This window comes from Trachypithecus francoisi, unplaced genomic scaffold (assembly GCF_009764315.1).
Source record: "Trachypithecus francoisi isolate TF-2019V2 unplaced genomic scaffold, Tfra_2.0 Lachesis_group17, whole genome shotgun sequence".
NCBI lineage: Eukaryota > Metazoa > Chordata > Mammalia > Primates > Cercopithecidae > Trachypithecus > Trachypithecus francoisi.
Genome location: NW_022681462.1, coordinates 81,034,591 through 81,058,086, shown reverse-complemented (window position 1 = coordinate 81,058,086; position 23,496 = coordinate 81,034,591). Strand labels below are relative to the sequence as shown.

At 52.1% G+C, this 23,496-nt stretch overlaps 1 protein-coding gene across 2 annotated transcripts; it reads right to left on the bottom strand.

The window, feature by feature from the left end:
- Positions 1 to 1,748: 1,748 nt before the first annotated feature.
- SLC30A3 (solute carrier family 30 member 3) lies at positions 1,749 to 23,493 on the bottom strand. Of its 2 annotated transcripts, none has more exons than XM_033176247.1 (8): positions 10,661 to 11,119; positions 6,271 to 6,452; positions 5,667 to 5,813; positions 5,412 to 5,565; positions 4,653 to 4,851; positions 4,286 to 4,391; positions 3,885 to 4,019; positions 1,749 to 2,620 (listed from the first exon to the last, which is right to left on the bottom strand). In XM_033176247.1, exons 1-8 carry the CDS (start codon positions 10,753 to 10,755, stop codon positions 2,472 to 2,474), a joined length of 1,167 nt encoding a protein of 388 aa, XP_033032138.1. In that variant the 5' UTR covers positions 10,756 to 11,119; the 3' UTR covers positions 1,749 to 2,471. The 2 variants fall into 2 exon arrangements, with proteins under 2 accessions (XP_033032138.1, XP_033032140.1); XM_033176249.1 differs by lacking the exon at positions 10,661 to 11,119 and adding an exon at positions 23,321 to 23,493 and having other exon boundaries at positions 2,245 to 2,620.
- Positions 23,494 to 23,496: the final 3 nt, after the last annotated feature.

Sequence of the window (23,496 nt, the reverse complement as noted above, 5' to 3'; positions counted from 1 at the left end):
TGCAGCCTCAATGACCTGAGCTCCAGTGATTCTCCCCAGTTAGCCTCCCAAGTAACTGGGACTACAGGTACACACTACCATGCACAGCTAATTTTTGTATTTCTTGTACAGACAGAGTTTCACCATGTTGCCCAGGCTGATCTTGAACTCCTGGGGTCAAGTGATCTGCCTGCCTCAGCCTCCCAAAGTGCTGGGATTACAGGCGTGAGCCATCTTGCCTAGCTGATTTTTTTTTTTTTTTTTTTTTTTTTTTTTAGATTCTCGCTCTGTTGCTCAGGCTAGAGTGTAGTGGCATGATCATAGTTCATTGCAGCCTCAACCTCCTGGGCTCAAGTGATCCTCCCACCTCAGCCTCCTGAGTAGCTGGGACCACATACATGCACCACCACACATAGCTAATTTATTTATATTTTTAAATTTTTTTGTAGAGACAGGGTCTCACTATGTTGACCAGGCTGGTCTTGAACTCCTGGCCTCAAGTGATCCTCCTGCCTCAGCCTCTCAAAGTGCTGGCATGACAGACGAGAGCCACTGAACCCAGTGAGTTTGATTTTTTTTTTTTTTTTTTTTTTTTTTTTTTGAGACGGAGTCTGGCTCTGTCGCCCAGGTTGGAGTGCGGTGGCCGGATCTCAGCTCACTGCAAGCTCCGCCTCCCAGGTTCACGCCATTCTCCTGCCTCCGCCTCCCAAGTAGCTGGGACTACAGGCGCCCGCCACCTCGCCCGGCTAGTTTTTTGTATTCTTTAGTAGAGACGGGGTTTCACCGTATTAGCCAGGATGGTCTCGATCTCCTGACCTTGTGATCCGCCCATCTCGGCCTCCCAAAGTGCTGGGATTACAGGCTTGAGCCACGTTTGATTTTTTTTGAAACAAGGTCTTGCTCTGTTGCCCAGGCTGAAGTGCAGTGGCATGATCATGGCTGACTGCCGCCTTGACCTCCTGGGCTCAGGCAATCCTCCTGCCTCAGCCTCCTGAATAGCTGGGACTACAGGTGTGCACCACCACATCCAGCTAATTTTAAAATTATCTGTAGAGACAGGGGTTTCCCTAGGTTGCCCAGGCTGGTCTTGAACTCCTGGGCTCAAACAATCCTCCTGCCTCAGCCTCCAAAGGGCTGGGATTACAGGCATAGGCCCCTATGTCCAGCTTGAGTTTGCTTTTTTTAAAAGAGAAAATCAACAATCCCTTAATGAGCCTGATGTTAAGACTTAATGTGTCAAAATATGCAGTTCTTAAGACAAAGGGGGAATAGGTGTAAAAGAGGTCCTTGGTGTTCACAGCCTAAACCTGGACTCAGCGTTGGCTGCTATCAGGGTTGAGGGGTCCCTACTGCTGGACTCTTCAGATGGCCTGAGAACCAAGCCCACATCAGTGCTATGGTCATTCTCCCTCAAAGGGACCCAGCCTCCTTCCAGCCAGCCTGAGGCCCACTGGCATGCAGGGACCTCTGAGAACGACTGACTCCCAGGGATTCCTTGGCTCCTTACCTTCCAGCCTTCTCCTGCAACCAAGCCCAGGACACATGGGATTCTCCTTGAGCCAAGGACCCAGGCATGCTGTGAGCCAGGGGAAGGGGAGTAAAGAGACTGGTGGCTTTTACCCTATATCTGAGGGTGGAGGGGCTGGGAAGGGACAGGAGTTCTGTGGGAGGTCACTCCAGAGGCTGGGAAGGGACAGGAGGGATTCGGTTGTTCTCAAGTGACCTATGTGATCTCCCCCTCCCGAGGAGTCAGCACACAGGCTGAAAGGTGCAGTGACACACGAGTTTATTGGTGGAGCTGCAGTGGAGTCCTCCCTCTTTCAGGGATAGCCAAGGGCACAGCACCAACAGAGGGATGGAGAGACAGATCCCCAAACAGACACATGGACGGAGCAGACTCATAGAGACCATAGCACAGCCACATAGGCACAGAGACACACAGGCCACAGCACCAAGAACACACACACACACAGACAAAACCACAGGGCTAAGACACACGGACAAAGTGCGGGTTTAGGGCCCCTGCATAGACAGAGCGAGGGCCATGTGGGGAGGGGGCCCCTACTGACCTCCCCCAGGCATAGGCACACGAACAGCACATAGACAGGCAGATGCCCCCAGCCAGCCAGCCAGCCACACAGACAAATGGACTGCAGGGAAAGGATGTTCGTGGCTCTCCAGACCATGTGGAGAGGGCACCACAGACCTTCAACACACCCTGCCACACTGAGGCCCAGGAGTCCCTGCCCCTGAACTAGTCACATCTATTCCGCTGACTCCCAACCCACTCTCCGCCACACTTTGGTCTTGCCCACTGGGGCTGGGGCTGGGGCTGGGGCTGGGGCTGAGGCTGGGGAAACTGGCAGGTGGAAGGAGGGAGAGAGGAAGGGATATGGACCTGGCTCGGTCCCGTCTCTGTGATCAGGGCAGCAGATGCTGAGAGTCCAGGGCTGAGCCTCGGCCTGGCAGTGGGGTGAGGACAGGGCCATGGCTCAGGCTTGTGGGGGCTCCTGGCAGCGCAGGCACTGGGCCATCTCCGGCTGGTACTGCTCGACCTGCAGGGTGCAGCTGGAGAATCCAAACCGGGAGTAGAGCCGGGATGAGGCTTCAGCCAGGACAGCTTCAGGGTCAGCAGTGGAGTCTGTGGGAGAGTGATAAGAGGCGGCATCAATCCCAGGGGAGTCAGGAACAGGCAGGGACTGAGATAAGGACAGGGAAAGGGGCTGCACAGCATTAAAGCCAGGCATGAATGGGAGCCTGCTTTTCTTTCTGTGTTGTATGAACAGCATAAAAGTGTCAAATCAAATGTTGGAGAGACTCACCCCAATCAACCCTGCTAACGCACTAAACTCTTCCCAGTCTCCTATTCTCTCCTGTCACTGAGTGTCAACAAACAGCTCAACGTTTCAACAGCCATACCACCCGATTTCCCAGGACAATCCAGATGTTAAATATCTGTCTCATTGTCCCTCTAGAGTTTCCATCAAATATCCTACAAATTATAATATTTTTGGCATCCAAATTGCATGACTCTGATTGCTTCTTGCATCTGGAAGAAACTCAAAAATCCTTTGTCAGCTCATGACTCACCATATATATTTTTAATAGTTGAATCATAATGTAGATGCAATTTTATATTCAGCTTTTTTTCTCAGCATTATACCATAAACATTTTTCCTAGTTGCCGTACAGTCTTCATAAGCATCATTTTTAACAGTTACATGATACCTCAGGGTAGAGGTGCCGTAATTTACCTAACTATGCCCCATCACTAGACCTGTAGGTACTAATGATCTTTTTATTTTTATTTTTATTTTTTTAATAAAGTGCATCAGGACTCTTTTTTTTTTTTTTGAGACAGAGTCTTGCTCTGTCCCCCAGGCTGGAGTGCAGTGGCACCATCTCGGCTCACTGCAAGCTCCGCCTCCCAGGTTCAAGCGATTCTCCTGCCTCAGCCTCCCGAGTAGCTGGGACTACAGGCATCTGCCACCACGCCGGCTAATTTTTTGTATTTTTTAGTAGAGACGGGGTTTCACAGTGTTAGCCAGATGGTCTCGATCTCCTGACCTTGTGATCCACCTGCCTTGGCCTCCCAAAGTGCTGGGATTACAGGCATGAGCCACCGTGCCTGGCCACTAATGATCTTTTAAAGGGTTGTTGGTTCCCTGTGCTACTTAAAAGAGGGTGAAACCTCCCCCGGAACACTGCATCCAGTGGATGGAGACTCCTTGTGTTCAACATGCACGAGCGCGTGTGCATGTGTGTGTGTGTATGTGAGAGAGAGACACAGACAAACAGAGATAGATCAAGAAAGACTGAAACAATCCTAGTAACTCAAGCTATTGTTCCATGTTTGGGGTGGGGTATGTTTTAGGTAGTGACTAGCTGGGGCCAGTGAGACTCACCTATGGCCAGGTGTGCAGAGGCAACGTGGTAAGTGAGCGTAAGGGCCCACAGGTGCAGCTCATGGGTAGCCCGGACTCCTGGCACCGACAACAGCGTATCCCGCACAGGTTCGAACCCCACATTGCGGGGGGTACCTGCAACCAGCACCAGTCATGCCTTACTGCCAGGGCCACTCCTGCCCAGAAGCAGCACCCCCACCACAGGACTCCACCTCCCCTATCCTGTATCCACTCTCCTTTTACCCCTACAATTCACCCTATGCCCAAATTCTTGTTCCAGCAGCAGACCCCATGAGCCAAGCCTTCTTCCTGTACTCTCTTCAAAGCAAAAAGTGGTGGCCCAGTGCGAGAGTAAAGTCAGAGACGGCCGCAGGGGTGAGGAACAGTGGTGCCCGACTCACCTTCCATGAGGATGCGAAGAACATCTCGGAGGGTGGGAGCCGTGGATCCAAGGGCACAGATGGAGAAGAGGAAGGTGCTGATGGGGTCGGCTGCCTTGTACTGAGGCTGTAGAGAAAGAGACCCCTAAGCCCAACAACCAGGGAGCTTCCAGAGGAAGATCTAGGGGTATCTTGAACAAACAGGACCTGAGAGGCCCCTCAAAACCCTGCAGAGGGTACAGGGAACATGACTCATGTCTGGGAGAGTCCTGGGAGGTGGGAGGGAGCAGCTGGAGGGAGGGGAAGGAAGCTTTGGGACCTGGGAAGGAGGCGGTTGGGATGTGGAGTTGTGGGGAGGAAGGCTGGGGCAGGTCTCCAACGATGGTACCTTGAAGTAGATGAGGATGGAGGCAGCCAGTACCCCAAAGCTCTGCAGGAGGTCCCCCAGCACGTGCACAAATGCTGCCCGGACGCTGGTGTTCCCCAGGGGCAGGGGCTCTTCAGGCCCCTCCTCCAGCGGTGCATACTCTGCTCCCCTAGACCCGTGGCTGTGGGGGGGCCCAGCCTGGTGCAGCACAAAGGCCATTCTGAGGGGGGAGCAAAGCAGCTCAGCTCAGGGGCCTGCTCCTGGCCTCCTATGCCCCCATCTCCACGCCCCATTCTCTCACCTCCCCAGGAGCCCTTTCCCAGCCCCTGGAAGAAAATAGCATTTTGCAAGAGAGACAAACAATGCAACCTGGGGGAAAGAATACCAGACTTGGTGCCACACACGTGGATTCGGATGCTGGCTCTGTTACCTAAATAGATATATGACTGGGGCAAGTCACCTTTGGGGACTGACTGCATTCATGGTAAACTAGGGGTAATACTACCTACCTCATGGGGTGGCTATGAGGTTCAAATGCAATCATGTTAATGAAAGCCCTCATCAGAGTGGCTGGCCCATGGCAGGCCCTTAACAGAGATCTGCTGACTGAATTTTAGGTCTCTATCCCAGACCCTTCTCAGGCACACCCAGGGCAGCCCGTGGAGAGCTGTGTGTGCATGTCTGTGTGTCTGGTGGGGAGGAGAGAGCCAGCTCTCCCATCCTGGAGGAAGACCCCTCGCCCTGGGCCCCACAAAGTGCCTGCTCCATACTGGGACGTACAATAGGTTGGCACAGACTGCGATGCTGGCGGTCAGCAGCATGGCACCCCCCTCGATGTGGTAGTCGCTGTGCAGCAGGCGGACGAAGGCCAGGTACAGGAGGATGCCAGTGACCATCCAGAGGGAGACCACAGAGGCCAAAGCCCCCAGAGTCTCTGCAGGGTGGGGGGAGACAAGCTGTCAGAGACCTGCTTGGGACCCTGAGAGGTGCCCTCTGGCAAGACTGGAGAGTCACTGGGCCATGCAAGGGCCTTACCTGAACGGTGCCAGCCAAAGGTCATGGTGCGGGTGGCTGGACGGGTGGAGAGCCAGAGGGAGAAGAGGCTGCCCATCATGCTGCCCACGTCCGCCAGCAAGTGGGCTGCGTCGGTCATGATGGCCAGGCTGTGTGCCAGATACCCGCCTGCCAGGGTGAAATGATGGAGTCTGCTTCCATTTAGAAAATATCATGTGGTGTGTATAGGCATGGAAAATAAATTGGGGGATATACACCAAAAATGTGAATTGGGGTTTTCTCAGGTGATGGGACTACAGGTATAATTAACTACTGTTATGGTCTTCTTTTCATTCATCTGTATTTTCTAACTTTTTCTACAATGATATATTTTATTTTAATAACAAGAAAATAAGGTTTTTAAAAGAAGCCAGCCCTGACCCACTGGCCCCAGACCTCGACTGGAATTCCCTTTGGTGCTCTGTCCCTCACCTCTCCTACTTCCTGAGTCCCGGGCACCCAGCTCCCCTATCCCAGCCATCCCCATCTCTGCATCTGCACCCAGGAACATCCTTGGGACTCTGGGTGGAGAGTGGCTTGCGCAGCTGTTGGGAGGATGGGGTTGAAGGGCTGCTCCCCAACTTACCGACCACCTCCCCAGCCATGAAGACAAAGCACACGGCACAGGCAGCATACAGCTGCTTCCGTGCATGCAGCCTCTCCGGGGTGAGACCCGGCGGCGGCAGGGGGTCCCTGTGGCAGTGGTGGAAGGGCATCTCCACAGGTTTGGACTCCTCAGGAAGGGGCTCTGATGGCTCTGTGAAGAGACTGAGGCAAGCGACATGGTTCAACCTGGGCCTGGCCCACAGGCTGGCCTGCTCACTCCACGTCTTCAGTCCCCCATGCTGGCCTCATCAGACCATCTCTCGCTCCTTCCCCAGGCCTGGTCGTATCTGGGAGCTGTGTCAGCAGAGGGCCACATGAGAGATGGGGGCTAAATGAACAGGTCAGACCCCAGCCTCCCTTTTCCTTCCATACACAGTCATAGAATTTCACAGCTGGAAAGCACCTTACAGATGGTCTAGTCTAACATTTTTAAGAGATGGGGTTGGCCAGGAGCGGTGGCTCACACCTGTAATCCCAGCACTCTGGGAGGCCAAGGCAGGCAGATCACGAGGTCAGGAGATTGAGACCATCCTGGCCAACATGGTGAAACATCATCTCTACTAAAAATACAAAAATTAGCTGGGTATGGTGGCGCGTGCCTGTGATCCCAGCTACTTGGGAGGCTGAGGCAGGAGAATCGCTTGAACCTGGGAGTTGGAGGTTGCAGTGAGCCGAGATCGCACCACTGCATTCCAGCCTGGTGACAGAGTGAGACTCTGTCTCAAAAGAAAAAAAAGAGAGAGAGAGAGATGGGGTCTTGCTCTGTTGCCCAGGCTGGAGTGCAGTGGTGTGATCAGAACTCACCACACACGAGCTCCTAGCCTCAAGTGATCCTCCCACCTCAGCTTACTGAGTTTCTGGGATTACGGGCGTGAGCCACAGCACCCGGCTCTAGTCTAACATTTTATTAAATAAATTAGAAGCATGAGGCTCACAGAGTTGGGGGACACATGGAGGCCAACCCAGCTAGTTGCTAGAGCTGAGACTAGACCCAACCAAATCAATTTCTTATGCTAGGCACCCCAAAATGAGCAGGATTCCTGCTGATCTCTGAGAGCTTTGGGTGAACAGGGCAAGTATGTACCTACACAATGATATAAAGTGAAGGTGGCCACTGTCATTAGGGCAGTTAGAGTGCTATCAGGGTTCTAAGGATGGAGGGCCAGACTACTTATAAAGAGGAAATGAGGGAAACAGATGAAAGCAGTAACATGAGAAGGGCCTTGAAGAATGGGAAGGATTTTGATAAAGGCAGGTGAATGCTATGCCACGCACGCCAAGGCAGTATAAAGGGAAGGTGGAATGAAGTGTGGAGTGGGACTCATCATGTGTTCCTGGCCTTTGTGTGCCTCCTTTCCAGGCCCACCTCCCAGAGCCTCCACTCCCGGATCCTGCCCCCGCCCTCTCTAGACATGCAGCTGAAGTGTGGCCCTTTAAGAGATGAGCGGGACGGCCAGGCGCGGTGGCTCAAGCCTGTAATCCCAGCACTTTGGGAGGCCGAGATGGGCGGATCACGAGGTCAGGAGATGGAGACCATCCTGGCTAACACGGTGAAACCTGTCTCTACTAAAAATACAAAAAAATTAGCCGGGCGTGGTGGTGGGCGCCTGTAGTCCCGGCTACTCGGGAGGCTGAGGCAGGAGAATGGCATGAACCCGGGAGGCAGAGCTTACAGTGAGCCAAGATGGCACCACTGCACTCCAGCTTGGGCAACAGAGAGAGACTCGGTCTCAAAAAAAAAAAAAATAATAATAATAATAAAAGAGACGAGCGGGACGTTGGGGCCAAAAAGTCTGATTCCTGGCACAGAGAACCGATGGCTAGATTCCAGAGCTGGGGTTGAAGGGGTGCAGCCTGCTATGGCTGAGGATGGCAGCGAGAGCAGCATGTTAATTGGACTTCAGTCTGACTATAAGCACCCAGCAGAGCCTACCTTAACTGCATGGTACCATAAGCCTCCCTTGACAAATGAATGGGGCTTGGGACCTCGCCTAGGGCTGCCAGAGGCTCAGTGAGCTCAGGCTGAGTGCTAAGTCCATTCTGGTCCAATTCTCACCCCTGCCACTACCCAACCTGAACCCAGCAAGGACAGAATATTCCACAGAATTCAGGACCTAAATAGAAAATACAGTACTAGAAATACTCATGGAGGTGTGACAAGAATACCCATGAGTAAAAACGATGGCTCCAGATAGAAACGTGATCATAGCAGCAAAGTGGGGCGGGATGTCTGGGGCCTTCTGGCTGAAGACAACTCTGCCAAGTGGGTGAACTGAGTTTTGAGGGAGGTAGGGGGAACATTTGGTGCTTGTACAGAAAACTGAAATACTGGTAGATTAATTTCTTGAATTTCCAAAGCCCCATCCAAGACTTAGAATCTGGGCGTGTATGATTCTGGGTGTGTTTCCAGAGGAGATGGGGTAGTGAAGGAGGCTGTGAAACCATTCCTCGTTCGTTCAGTGAGGTGCACCAGGCAGAGCACACATAATGAAGCCCGGTCTGGTGGGAGAGACAGATTGTAACAAGTGGCTTACTACACAAGGACAGGCTGATGTTAGGAGGGTTACGAACAAAGCACTTTGGGGTTCAGGGAAGGCAGCACCCCCTCACAGGGGGCTCGGAGAACTTCACAGAGAAAGGCATGCTTAAGGAGATGAGACCTAGGTGGAGAAGGGTATTCCAGACATGTAGAATGACAAAGACAAGGTTTGTGGCATGGAGTCTAAGCGTGAAGTGTCAGGGAGGGCTGAGGAGGAAAGTGATGGGCTCAAAAGAACATAAAGGAAGATACACTGACTGCTTGAACAAATATGTCCTGAGCACTGAGATGACCTTGTTAATGGGAGGAAGAGAAGAGAGGAGAGGAGATGGAGGACTCTAGAATAGATCAGGCCAGAGCTTCCCTGGAGGGTGAGGTAGGTTAGGAAACGCCTTTCAGAAAATGCTGCAGGATTGGGTGACTAATGGCCATATGAGAATGAAGATGGACTGGAGCTGGAGATGCGAGTCTGAGGAGCAGAGGCTGGGTGGCTTTGGGGGCAGTGGGCAACATTCATTCCCTGGCCTTGTAAAGCACAGCACAGCCAGTCATCAAGGTGGCCACCCATCAACAGGCAGCTCCCTTTTGTTCTGCATAAATTGGGCACCAAGGAAGTCTGGCTGTTAGTGTGTGGGGGTGTGTGCGTGTGGGGTGGCTACATGCTGTTTAGAGACGAGGAAAGGCTGTTTCCTCTCCCTAGCCCTCCGAAACCCCCAACAAACAACCAATATTGAGTGGGGAAGAGGGGTGACGTAGCAGGGGCTGAACCAAAGTCAAAAGGACACCTGAAGAGATGCCAGGCATACGGCAGAGCCCTCACCGCATTTCTGCAGGCCCCTGCAGGAAGGGGTCCAGCTCCCTTCTGCTCGCCCCCACCCCCAACCCGGCTTGAAGGCCTCCACCCAAGGAAAGAACGAGAAGCACACAGAAGCACCACGTCAGAGACAAAGGGAGAGGGACTAGGAGAGAAACAGAAAGACTGAGAGAGATGGGGTAGAGAAAAAGCCGGAGACCCTGCCAAATTCCCGAGACAAACGGACGGTCAGCCGACAGACAAGATGGCCCGCGGGGGTGAGCAGGAAGGCCCGGCGGCCGCTCAGAGGGGCAGGCGGATGGCGGCGGCGGGCGCGGGGGCCGGCGGGGCACGTTGGCGGTTCTCCTACCGCCCCCGTCCCGCTGTCCTGGCCGCTCTGCGCGCCTCATTTCACACCTCGCCGCCCCCGGCCCCGTCTGTGCGGAGCCGGGAATACCCCAGCTGCCCAGACCGCACCTGCTCCTTCCTCGCCGCCCCCTCGCTTCCCCGCGGCCGCCTGCCCCTCAGGGGCCCGCAGGACCTGCGTGGAGCCCGGCCCATCCTCGGGTCCCGGCGCCCACAGCTGGCCGCGGCTGGAGGGGGCGCGCGGAGGAAAGCCCCCGGGCCTACAGAGGGAGCTCTGAAGTCGGGGCAGCTAGGCGCTCCCGCCCTGGGCCAGAGGCAATGAGGACCTCGAGGCACCTGGCAAGTGCTCCGGCCCGACGGAGCGGCAGCCGCTCCCAGGGAAGGCAGGCGCGGCGGGGGCGGCGGATGGGTCCGGCGGCTTGGGACGCCGGCAGGAGGGGAGTGGGAGGCCGCTTCACCCAAGGAAATCAGGCAGCCGGGAGGAGGCGTAGCCGGCTGTGTAAGGCCGGGCGCTCCGTGCGGCCAGAGGGGACTAAGCGCGGTGCAGCGGAGCCGAGGGACCCGCGGGGTGCCGGGACGGCCGCTGGGGCCCGCGCCGAGAGAGACAACGAAATGGACGGAGGGTAGTAGGGTGGCGCCCCCAGGCCGAGGGCCAGCCCAGGTCTGTCCTACCTCTTCAAACGCAGGCTGCCGCCGGCGCCACCGCGGTCCCGGGGGCTCACCAGGCGAGTGGTCTCCGAGCCCCCGGCGGCGGGAGAGGGCTCCATGTTCCCGGTGGCCCGACCGTCGAGGCCCCACCGAGGGAGGGATAGGCCAGGCCGGCCCCGCGCCAAGTCCGAGCAGCCCGCCGACCCCCAGGATCCCTGCAGGGCGGCGGGGCCACCAGAGTGGAGGGAACTGCAGCGACTGTGGCGCGCGGAGTCCGAACTGCAGATCCCGCTGCTGCCGGAGCCCCGCCCCGCGTGGGGCGAGCTCCCCAAGCCCCGCCTTCAGGCGCCCCAGCCTCTCCCCACCCTTAAGCCCCGCCCCACTGCCAAAGCCCCATTTCCCCGTGCCAGAGCCCGGTGAGGGCGGCGGGAGCGCCCCGCCACCCGAGTTCTGGAGAACTCCTCATCTCCGCAGCCCCATCCCCCAGGCGAGCTAGCCCCTCCTCTTGCAAAGTCCCGCCCACCGGTTCCAAGCCTCGCTCCTCAAGCCCAGGGACCTCACGACCAACCTTAGCCCAACGACCATCACTCTGCATGCCTGCATGGGGGGTGTCGCCCACCACGCCGTCACCCTGTGGCCCCAACCCCCACGCGGAGGCAGAAACAGGGGCGGACCCCTTACCCATCTCCAGAGAACCAGAAAGAACGTGAGGTGAGCGGTGACACACGGAGATTCCAGAGACTCCAGAAACCCCTCTACGGAGAATCTGGGGTCAGAATTCACTAGCCAAATCTGCTGCCAATCACTGTACCGCGAATGATCATTTATTTTTATACAGAAACATTGGGTGACAAGCTTCCTGCTCTCCTTCAACCCATTGTTATAGCTGCTTTTCAAATGAGTAAACTGAGACCCAGAGGAAGAAGAGTCCAAGGTCACGAAGGCTGTGAATAAAGGGCCCGGCCTGGACCCCCATCCTCTTTCCCTCCCCAGCTCTGGACGCTGCACTGGCAACTGGAGAGCGCGCACAGTCCTCTTACCGGCGGGGGCGGCCAGTGGAGTCGAGCCGCCTTTTTGGTGTCACGGCCACTGTTTATGGAGAGGGGGCTGAGGGGCAGCGTGTCAGCCAGTGATTCCCATCCTCCACACCTGCAGCGCCCTTCCGGACATTACCGCATTCTGCCTCATTTGGGGGAAACTAAAACCCAGGGGCGGGAGCGATTTACAGCAAAGTCGGTGGCCGAGCCTCAAGTCGAAGCTTCAAATGCTCAATGTTCTCTCCCCTCGCACCTGCCGCCACTGTAGAATGGGAGGGGGTGGGAAGAGGATTGTGCACTCGAAGCTATGACAGTCTGTGAAGAGGAGGGTCCGTAGGAGGAGGGGAGAGAGTGAGCAGCGATGGGGAAGCGTGGAGGGTGGGAATGGTTAGTAAGCCCAGGCAAGAAACTCATCAGCCGCATCCTTCAGAACACACTGGGCGTCCTGAACTTAGGCTTCTGGGGACAGACGCCTACCCTCGACAGTGTTATTCCAACGAGACCGCGAGTGCACTTTCAAAAAACAAAACAAAACAAAAACGGGAGCACGTGCCAGATACGGTGGTTGGAAGTGAGGGGGTTAACCCGGGAGAGCTTCGCGGAGGAGGTGAGGCTTAAACGGATTAGGCAAGCTGGGCGGCGGGCTGGCTGTTCCGGCGGGGGAGAGTGTGGCTTGGCCCGTGCCAAGGTGTGCGGGCGGCGCGTGCGAAGGGACTGTCCTGCGCAGCGGCTGCGGAGCGGCACGGGAGAGCCACAGGGGCTGCGCGCGCCCTCCGCGCCGTCCTCGCCCCCGGCTGCGCCAGCCTCTCCTCGGCACCAGCCCCCGGCCTCCCCAGTCCAAAGCCCACGCTGGGTGAGGGGGCAAGGGAGAGAGGGGGTCTTTCTCCCTCCAACCTCCCGTTAAGGCGCGGGACTTGAGGGACCTCTGTTTCTCCTCGGGTCACAGGGAGGCAAATTGAGGCGGCCAGAGGGGGAAACCACCGGACAAGGTCACCTTGTCGGGCTACTTCTCAGAGTCAAGGTGGACCCCAAGTCCCTGCCTAGCTATGCCAGGGCTCTGGGTACGTCGGGCCCGGCGCCGTCGGTTTTCTAAGCGCCGCACCCATCCTAGGGCTCTCCCCAATTCTGAGAACCCTGGAGCTGGGATGCGCAGGAGCCACCGCGCACTCCGCGGCTCGGATGCGGCAGCCTGGCCCGTAGAGACCTGGGCGGGTGAGCTTGAGAATGGGGAGAAACTGCGGGGCCCTATGCGGGGAACGGGATTCTTGGCACGGCTCAGCCGATGACGACAACAGGGGATAACAACAATGGCTTCCTCCGGGATTTCCCTTCCCGGGCAGCCGGCGCGGCCAGCAGACCCGAGTGCCGGGAGGGGGCGCAGACGCCCTCACGTGCCCTGCCCGCCCCCGCCGGGAGCCAGCAGGCGGGGAAGGCAGAGGCGCCTCGCAGCGCGTGGCCAAACGTGCCGCCTCCAGAAGCTGAGGGCGCCGGCGGTGGGAATACCAACTTTCACTTGAAAATTTATGTAAGGAAAGCTTGGCAGCGAAACAGGGTGCTTGCACCTGTTCCTCAAAGAGCTATCAAATGACCCTGTGAAAATCTTTGCAAAGGGTCCTCGCAAATGCCAGGCCTCAAGTGCGATTCTCTGCACTGAGGTCAGGATTTAAGCTGGGCTGGAGATTTCAGGCAAAATTTAAAATGTAAGCATGTGGACAAGAGTGAACACCTGACAAGTCCAAGCCAAGCTGAAGAGCATGGACAGAGGAGGCAACTGAAGGTCCAACTTCTACTCCACTCTCCGCTCAGATGTCACCTCCAGGAAGCCTTTCCTGACTTTCTTTTCCCAGGCTGGGTATGTGTCCCTCCCTGCTTCTCTCAAGGCTCACACTGTGCTTATCTGATCCCAGCACTCACCTCATGGTGATGAAGTCCTTTGCTTGTCTGTCTCCCTGCTACAGGGCAAGCTCCCTGAAGGCAGGAATTGTGTCTTTCTCATCTGTGTTCCAAAACCCCACTCATGGCTGGCACACAGTCCTCAATTAAGCCATCCCAGAAAGGAGGAGCTAGTTGAGTGGAAGCAGGATGGAGGAGGGAGGATTTTAGCTGGTCACAGGGAGAATGCGGGAGGGCGGTAGCTTAAATGTCACTGCCTCAGGGAGGCCTTCCCTGGCCCCCACACTAGGTTAATTCTCATGTCATACACTCTCATCACACAATACTTTTCCTGTTTGTTTGTTTGTTTGTTTTTGGAAACAGGGTCTCACTCTGTTGCTCAGGCTGGAGTGCAGTGGTACAAACATGGCGCACCACAGCCTTGACCTTCTGGACTCAAGTGATCCTCCTGCCTCAGCCTCCCAAAGTGCTGGTACTACAGGTGTGAGCCACTGTGCTGGGTCAACACACTATTTTTTCCTTTCAGCACTGATCATACTGTAAGTAAATTGTTACCTGGGAATTATTTGTTTCATCATTTGGCTTCCAGGCTACCATAATCTGGTTTTCCTCCTACTTCACTGGCTGTTTATTTTCAGTCCCCTTTGCTGGTTCCTCCCCACCTTCTCAATATTTTCTTGCTGAATTAGACTAGGCCTTGGTCACTCTCTTCTCTTCTTTCCACACTCACTCCCATGGAGCTATCATCCAGTTTCCGGTCTTTAAATACTATCCAGTAACAGCAGAAAGTAATGATTGTTGAAGCTAGATGTTGGGTACATAGACAGTCACTGTACCATTCTCTCTAATTTTGTACGGGTTTGAATTTTTCTATTAAAAATGATTAAAAATAGCCTAGCGTGGTGGCTCACACCTGTAATTCCAGCATTTTGGGAGGCTGAGGCAGGCAGATCACTTGAGGTCAGGAGTTCGAGACCATCCTGGCCAACATGGTGAAACCCCATCTCTACTAAAAAACACAAAAATCAGCTGGGTGTGGTGGCATGCAACTATAGCCCCAGCTACTTGGGAGGCTGAGGCAGAAGAATCACTTGAATCCGGGAGGTGGAGGTTGCAGTGAGATGAGATTGTGCCGCTGCACTACAACCTGGATGACAGAGTGAAACTCCATCTCATAAATACATAAATAATAAATGGCATCTGTTCGGTGGTGACTCTCAGATCTCTCACTTGGACTCCAAACTCATATATCCACATGTCAGCTTGACATCTCTTCCTTATTGTCTGGTAGGCAGGCCTATCGAGCTCCGTAAGTCCAAAACTGAGCCCCTGATTGTCACCTCATCCTGAACCTTCTCTTTCTGCAGTCTTCCCATGTCAGAATATGGTAACTCCATCCTCCCATCTGCTCAGGCCAGACATCCTAGGATCATCCTCGACGACTCTATTTTCACTCTACATCCAAGCTGTCAGCAAATCCTGATTCTGCCTTTTCCAAACCACCGTCATCTATCTTCTTGATTACCGCAGTGGCCTCCTCCATGTCTCCATGTTTCCATCCTTACTGCCCTATAGTCTATTCTCAGCCAAGCAGCTAGGTAAACATAGGTCAGATGTGTCACTCGCCATCATACTCAGAGTACCAACCAGAGTCCTTCTAATGGCCTGCAAGGGGTCCTACGGAATTGAGCTCCAATGATCTCATGTCACACTTCTCCCGCCTCACTCCCCAGCTATCCTGGCCTTCTTGTGAGTCCTACAACACACCAGGTATGCTCCCACCCCAGGGCCTTCACATTTGCTTATCTCACCAGCTGTAACATACTCTGCCAGATGTGCTCATGACCTACCTCCTCACATGCTTCGGGTCTTGACTCAAATATGATCTGGCCAGGCCCTCTCTGCTTGTTCTTTTAAAAACTGCAACCTGGCTGGATACAGTGGCTCACACCTGTAATCCCAGCACTTTGGGAGGCCGAGGTGGGTGGATCACCTGAGGTCAGGAGTTTGAGACCAGCCTGGCCAATATGGGGAAACCCTGTCTGTACTAAAAATACAAAAATAAGCCGGGTGTGGTGACATGTGCCTGTAATCCCAGCTACTCTGAAGGCTGAGGCAGGAGAATCACTCAAACCTGGGAGGCGGAGGTTGCAGTGAGCCGAGATCTTGCCACTACACTCCAGCCTGGGCAACAAACAACAACAACAACAACAACAACACTGAAACCTCTCCCCCAACACTCTATTTCTTTTCTTTTTTTTTTTTGAGACGGAGTCTTGCTTTGTTGCCCAGGCTGGAGTGCAGTGGCCGGATCTCAGCTCACTGCTGCAAGCTCCGCCTCCCGGGTTTACGCCATTCTCCTGCCTCAGCCTCCCGAGTAGCTGGGACTACAGGCGCCCGCCACCTCGCCCGGCTAGTTTTTTGTAATTTTTAGTAGAGACGGGGTTTCACCGTGTTAGCCAGGATGGTCTCGATCTCCTGACCTTGTGATCCGCCCGTCTCGGCCTCCCAAAGTGCTGGGATTGCAGGCTTGAGCCACCGCGCCCGGCCCCAACACTCTATTTCTATTCCTTGCTTTATTTTTCTCCATAGCCATCATTACCATCTAACATACTACATATTTTACTCATTTTGTTTATTGTCTGCCCCTCTCGCCAGAATGTAAGCCCTATGATGGCAGAAATTCTGTCTGTTTTGCATGCTGCTGTATCCCCAGAACAGGGTCTGGTACATAATAGTACCCAGTAAATATTTGTTGAAGGTCTTAATGAACTCTGTCCCCCATATTAGGCTCTCATCTATGAGGGAAGAAAAAGAGTTTGACCACTTGTTGTATCCAAGGTACTACGCATATATCAGTGCTTGGTTGATATTTGTTGAGTAAGTGAATTGATTAAGGAAAAGAATAGTTTATGGGGAGAAATGGTGTGAGAGCAATGGTACAGAGGTGAAGAAAAACAGAAATATTTAGTGAGGAGACCCGTTTGATTGCTGTGAAAGGTTCACTTTAGGACAACAGTAGACAATGAGTTTGAAGGGGTAAATTGGCATAAGGTCAGAGTTCACTGCCAGATTTCAAAGGTGGTTTTGCATCTTGTGTGATGCTGTGAGCAAAGTAGTAAGATGGAAGCATGCTTTAAGAACAGTGATCTGGGAGCAATATCCAGGATAAAGCCAGCAGTAGGGAGAAAAGTTGGGAGGCCAGGACACCAGCCAGTGTGATATGGAAATCCTTTAACTGGGGGGCCTCAAAGCTGTGGGAGCTGAGAAGAGACAAATGAAACAGAGATTTTGAAAAAAAAATTATCAAGCTTTTTTAACCTAAATTTGGGGAAAAGAATGAGTCTACAGTCTTACAAATAGTCGTAACATTAACAGAAATGGAGAAACAAACAAACAAACAAAAAAACAGTCTGGGGGCAAAATGATGAATTCAGACTTTAGAGTGCGGTTTTTCTTTTTCTTTTTTTAATTTTTTTTTTTTTTTTTGAAACGGAGTCTCGCTCTGTCGCCCAGGCTGGAGTGCAGTGGCACAATCTCGGCTCACTGCAACCTCACTCTCCCTAGTTCAAGTGGTTCTCCTCCCTCAGCCTCCCGAGTAGCTGGGACTACAGGCACGTGCCACCACGCCCAGTTGATTTTTTAAAAAATATTTTTAGTAGAGATGGGGTTTCACTGTGTTAGCCAGGATGGTCTCGATCTCCTGACCTCGTGATCCACCTGCCTCAGCCTTCCAAAAGTGCTGAGCTTATAGGCGTAAGCCACTATGCCCAGCCTTTTCTTTTTTTACAAACCCTGCATGTGGCATCCAATGGAGTGTGGTTTTGAGGCAATGGAACACTGGCATGTGGATGACACCAAAGCACAGTTGTGACAGCAGAAGCCATGGGTGTAGACTGACTCTCTAAAGAAGAGAAGAGCACAAGCAGAAGCTTAAGGACCAAACTGCAGAGAAAATCCACAGTCAGAATTAGCCAGGCATGGTGGTACACACCTGTAATCCCAGCTACTCAGGAGGCTGAGGCAGAAGAATTTCTTGAACCCGGGAGGTGGAGGTTGCAGTGAGCCGAGACCGCGCCACTGCACTCCAGCCTGGGTGACAAAGCGAGACTCCGTCTCAAAAAAAAAAAAAAAAGAAGAAGAAGAAAAGAAAATCCAGTCAGGAGGTAAGAGAAGGAAGAGGACCCAGTAAGGGAAACAGCAAATGTATCAGAGATGTAGCAAGAGAACTAGAGAAATGTGCAGAGCTCGAGAAATAAGAAGACAGTTGGTGGATTAAACAGAAAGAAGTGATTTAAGGGCCAAAGTCTCTTCCTAAAACATAACCTGATGTTTTTCACTCCATTTAATCATTCTGCCTGAAATTCTGTTATTCCTTTTGCATTAATGACAATTAATGACAATTAAGAGGGTGAGGTATTAACTGTCTTTTCACTATCATCTAAATTACAGTGTTGTAATAAGATTGCTTTCTATCTACCCTGAGGGATGAGATCATTCTATGAAAGCAATAGTTTTTATTAGAAGTATTGAAACAGAGGAAATGAGAGTGGTAATTTTGGAGTTCTGGCTGCTTGGGAGGACTGGGAGCAGTGTTTTGGATAGCCAGAGGGCAACAAGGTGGCACTGGGTAGGAGAACAAGAAAATGGGGTTCTAAGAGGCTGAGAAGAAGGATGTAGAAGGATGGAAAGACACAAATAACAATTTGCAAATCTTAGGGGAGGGGAAGGACCCTGATTTTTCGTTTCTTCCCAGAGACAAAATAAAATGCAACCTCTCTCCTTATAAAATCAGGAGATAGGATAGAAATAGCTAGTATAATAATAATAGTAATAATAATAAAGCATGTGCCTTGTGCTTTATTCACATTTAATCCTCATAACAACCCAAAGAGACAGACACTATTATCTCCAGTTTACAGGTGAGACAGGTGCTGTTAGCCTAGTGTTGGGTCTACAAAGTTTGGGGTTGCAGGTCAGAGAGGACAGGACATGAAGCAGTCTCCTTTCTAGCTGAAAGCCTTCCACCTCCCATCCTGAGATGTTTGGCCTGGGAAGCGGAGGCAAACACGATTGGGCGGGTGGTGGTGGTTTTGGTCACATGTAGTATACATGCCTTCTGCTGGGGGAGGGGAAAGAGGAACATTACCTGCCATCATCCATGAGAGGATGTGAATATCCCCCACAGCTTTGGTCTGTCTATAGACTTGGATTTTAAAGTAGGAAGGAACAGTCACAGTGTAGATTCTGAACTTGGAGTCAGAAAACTCAGGTCAGATCTCACTGGATAACCTTACGCAGGTCAATCCGTCTATCTGGGCTGCACTTTCTTCAATTATAAAATGAAGGTGTTGGATTCAAGCTAAATCTCTGAGGTCCCTTCCAGCTCAAAAACTGTATAATTTGTGAACCTGGTGGTTGAATGTGACAAATTATGATCTCTCTCTCTCCCACTGCATATGTTCCAGAGCGTGGTATTTTGGGTATAAATATGCCAATGTCTGCTGTCTGTATGTGTGTGTATTCCAGCTATATGACTAAAACTTTAGTTGTTTGTGGGTAAACAAGGGATGCTTCTTGGTTTTCTCCATGAGAGACCAAATGGCTCTGGGTGGTAGTAAACAAACGATCACTGACTCAAGGTATGATGGGAGGGCAAATGATCCAAGAAATAGTTTTAGTCTGTAATCATTCTTTGGCAGTTATTTTTGGTTTTTTATTTTTATTCTTTTAAAAACCAAATCCAATTAAGTCTTTTTTTTTTTTTTTTTTTTTTTTTTTTTGAGACGGAGTCTCGCTCCGTCGCCCCCCGGCTGGAGTGCAGTGGCCGGATCTTAGCTCACTGCAAGCTCCGCCTCCCGGGTTTACGCCATTCTCCTGCCTCAGCCTCCGGAGTAGCTGGGACCACAGGCGCCGCCACCTCACCCGGCTAGTTTTTTTGTATTTTTTAGTAGAGACGGGGTTTCACCGTGTTAGCCAGGATGGTCTCGATCTCCTGACCTCGTGATCCACCCGTCTCGGCCTCCCAAAGTGCTGGGATTACAGGCTTGAGCCACCGCGCCCAGCCTCCAATTAAGTCTTGACATCAACGCTGTGAAATGGCACAGGTTTTTATAGAAGCAGAAAAATAGACACAGAGATGAAGTGATTTGTCTAAGATCACACAGCCTGTGAGGGCCAGAGCCAGAGCTAAGATCTAGGGCTTCTGACCCTGGCTTGTGTGGTCTTCCTAGGACTGAGCCGGGTGTGAGAAGAGACCCCAGGCATATAACACTCAGTCAAAGAGGCTCTGGTTTCTAGGTAAAGGCAAAGAGGAGAGCCACTGGCCAAAGGAGGCCAGGCCGACTGGGCCATGCTACTCCCATCTCTGCAGTTTCCTGGCTGAAGTGACATTCTATTCAGAGCAGAGCCTCGCAAGACTTACAGATAATGGCTATTTCAAGAGCTATGAACCGTGATTAGTTAGAATGTCAGAGGGCCATGATAAGAAGTGAAAACATTCTGTAGCCTCTGACAAGACGTGAAAGGTGTTTACTAACTCTTCTCAGAACCGAATTTGCCTTCTTTTTCAGGGCTCACCTCTATGAAGCAGGGATGCGACCGCCTCTCGGGTTGTTGTGAGGATCCAAGGAGATAATTAGGTAAGAGTGTCTCAGAAAAGCCTCACCCACTTTTGCCTGTTCATTCAACCAACCAACATTTATTGAACACAAGAAGTATGTTAGGAACTGGAGGGAATACTAAGACAAATAAGAAACAGGGAGCTCAGAATCATGTTATTATTTCCCCTCTTGCCTTCTTTCTGTATCATGGTTTCTTCTTGTCTAGGACCATATGAGGGAAGATGGGCCCTGTAGTCTTGTCCAATTCCCTAGCTAAGTGCTTCTGTCCCAGGGAATTCTGAGCCCAGCCTCCAGGTTACATTGGATCAGCAGAGTGCCCTCAGCTATAGCTCATTCAACAAATCATTCATTCACTTACATGAGCCAGGCATGGCTCTAGGTGCTGGGGGTACAATGGTTAACAAACAAACAAGGTCACTGCCCTCATGGAGCTGTCACCTGGGGAAGGCAGCTTTTTTGTTTTTTTTTTTTGAGACAGAGTCTCACTCTATTGCCCAGGCTGGAGTGTAATGGCATGATCTCGGCTCACTGCAACCTCCACCTCCCAGGTTCAAGTGATTCTCCTGCCTCAGCCTCCTGAGTAGCTGGGATTACAGGCACGCACCACCACACTCAGCTAATTTTTGTATTTTTAGTAGAGACGGGGTTTCACCATGTTGGCCAGGCTGGTCTCGAACTCCTGACCTTGTGATCCACCCACCTCTGCGCTTGGCTAACAGCAGCTTTTAAATCAATATGCAAACAAATATATGTTTACCAACTGGGCATGGTGGCTCATGCCTGTAATCTCTGCAATGAGGCAGGCAGATCACTTGAGCTCAGGAGTTCAAGACCAGCCTGGGCAACATGATGAAACCTTGCCTCTACCAAAAATGTGAAAATTAGCTGAGCATGGGAGTGCATGCCTTTAGTTCCTGCTACTTGGGAGACTGAGGTGGGAAGATGGCTTGAGCCCAGGAAGTTGAGGCTGCTGAGCTGTGATTGTGTCACTGCACTCCAGACTAAGACCTGGTCTCAAAATATATATATATATAATATTGGTGGTAAGGAGAGAGGAGTAGAACCCAGTTTAGAAGGCCTCCCTGAGGAGGCCTGAAGCTGAGATCCCTGAAGGATGTGAGGTTAAGCCCTCCAGGCAGAGGGAACAACACAGTCAAAGGCTCTTGAAATGGGAGGAAACATGATGTTTTCAAATAACTAACAGGAAAGAGGAAAGTGGTAGAGCAGAGCCCAGAGCAAGCAGGACAGTGGTTCCAGAAAAGATTGGAGAGGCAGAGGCAGGACCATGCTGGCTCTTACAGACAAAGGCAAGGAATTCGTTACAAGTGTACCTCTAATAAGTTCTGCTCTCTCTACGTAGTGCTGGGGCAGAAATGAGCTGGTTTGTTCTGCTAGTTCTGTCCTCCCATGATAGTCATGAAAGCTTGGGGGTTAAAGAAATTTGGCATGAGACAAACCACCAAAAAAATTATCAGCTTCAGCTTCTTTTTAGGTGAGTAACCTCTAAACTCATCTGACCCAGGGCCTATGGACTGGGTGGGTGATGCAAAGGTCTTCATCCCCTCTCCCAGCACTGATCACAGACCTACAGAAATAAATTCATTAATTCAGCAGTCATCGTGTCTGCTGCAGATGGACTCCTTAGTTCATTTGCTTAGATGGTTCTTGAGGTGGAATACTGATTACTACTTAAAACCTTCAAGAGGGCCGGCGCGGTGGCTCACGCCTATAATCCCAGCACTTTGGGAGGCCAAGGCGGGAAGATCGCTGAGGTCAGGAGTTCGAAACCAGCCTGGCCAACATGGTGAAACCCCGTCTCTACTAAAAATACAAAAAAATTAGCCAGGCATGGTGGCGCACGCCTGTAATCCCAGCTACTTGGAAGGCTGAAGCAGGAGACTCACTTGAATCTGGAAGGCAGAGGTTCCAGTGAGCTGACATTGCACCACTGCACTCCAGCCTGGGTGACAGAGTGAGACTCCAGCTCAAAAAAAAAAACCTACAAGGGGAGGAAAATGTGCACAAATAACTGTAATAAAAGGAAGACAGTGCGGCCGGGCGCGGTGGCTCAAGTCTGTAATCCCAGCACTTTGGGAGGCCGAGACGGGCGGATCACGAGGTCAGGAGATCGAGACCATCCTGGCGAACATGGTGAAACCCCGTCTCCACTAAAAAATACAAAAAACTAGCCGGGCGAGGTTGGCGGGCGCCTGTAGTCCCAGCTACTCGGGAGGCTGAGGCGGGAGAATGGCGTAAACCCGGGAGGCGGAGCTTGCAGTGAGCTGAGATCCGGCCACTGCACTCCAGCCTGGGCGACAGAGCGAGACTCTGTCTCAAAAATAAAATAAAATAAAAATAAATATAAAAGGAAGACAGTGATAAAAAGATACAAAAGGGTTAACAGATAAGCATTTTCCAAGTAATAAAGCTTTTTCTACTACGTTACAGGAGCCATTGAGTGCTCTTGTAAAGAAACCCAGGACTACAAAGTAGTCAATTATAAGTGATGCAAACACTACCTCCTGTAGAAACTCACGGGAAGGGAGGCCAGGTAGAGGCATGCTCCCACACCTGCAGGTGGGCATACAAATCCTCCTTCTGCTACCTTTCCGGAAGAAATTTAGCAATAGAGATCAACAGCGTAAAAAAGAAAAAAGAAAACATCATTTTGATCCAATAATTCCACTTCCAAGAATGTATCCTTAGGAAAAAAAATTAGAGATTTGTTCAAGGATTTCTGTTGAATTTTCCTCATAAGGTTATTATACTATCAAATAGAAACAATTGAAACACCCAAGTTGGGTTACATTATGGGACATGCTCATGATGGCATCATATTTAAGTTTTTGAAGCATGGTAGTGACTTTTGGAAAAGGCTCAAGACATCATTTTAATGAGATGTGCAAACTCATCGTTACAATATACAAGGAGAAATGCTTTGACAAACGAAGTGGGAACAACTGGGAGAGTGAAGGATGGAGTGTCAGGAACAGGGGCATACGAGTTGGGTCTTACAGATTGTGGAGGTGTTTCCAGGTGGAAGGGAAGGAGGGACCGAGCGGAGAGCCCGAAGTCCTGAAGACAACTGGGAAGGTAACACACCTCTTGGGAAGGGCATGCAGCAGCCATACCTCTCATCCGCCACGGTCAGCAAACCCATTGTGTTTCCTGGAGTGAGTTGGGCCATCAAGATGGGTGGTGCCCTCCTGCTGGAGAAGAGGGGCTCGGCGGGAATCCCTGCCCCAAAGCCTGGCAACAACGCTCCTCCGCTGCCCTGGGCCGCAGGCTGCTGAGCCTTCTCGCTTCC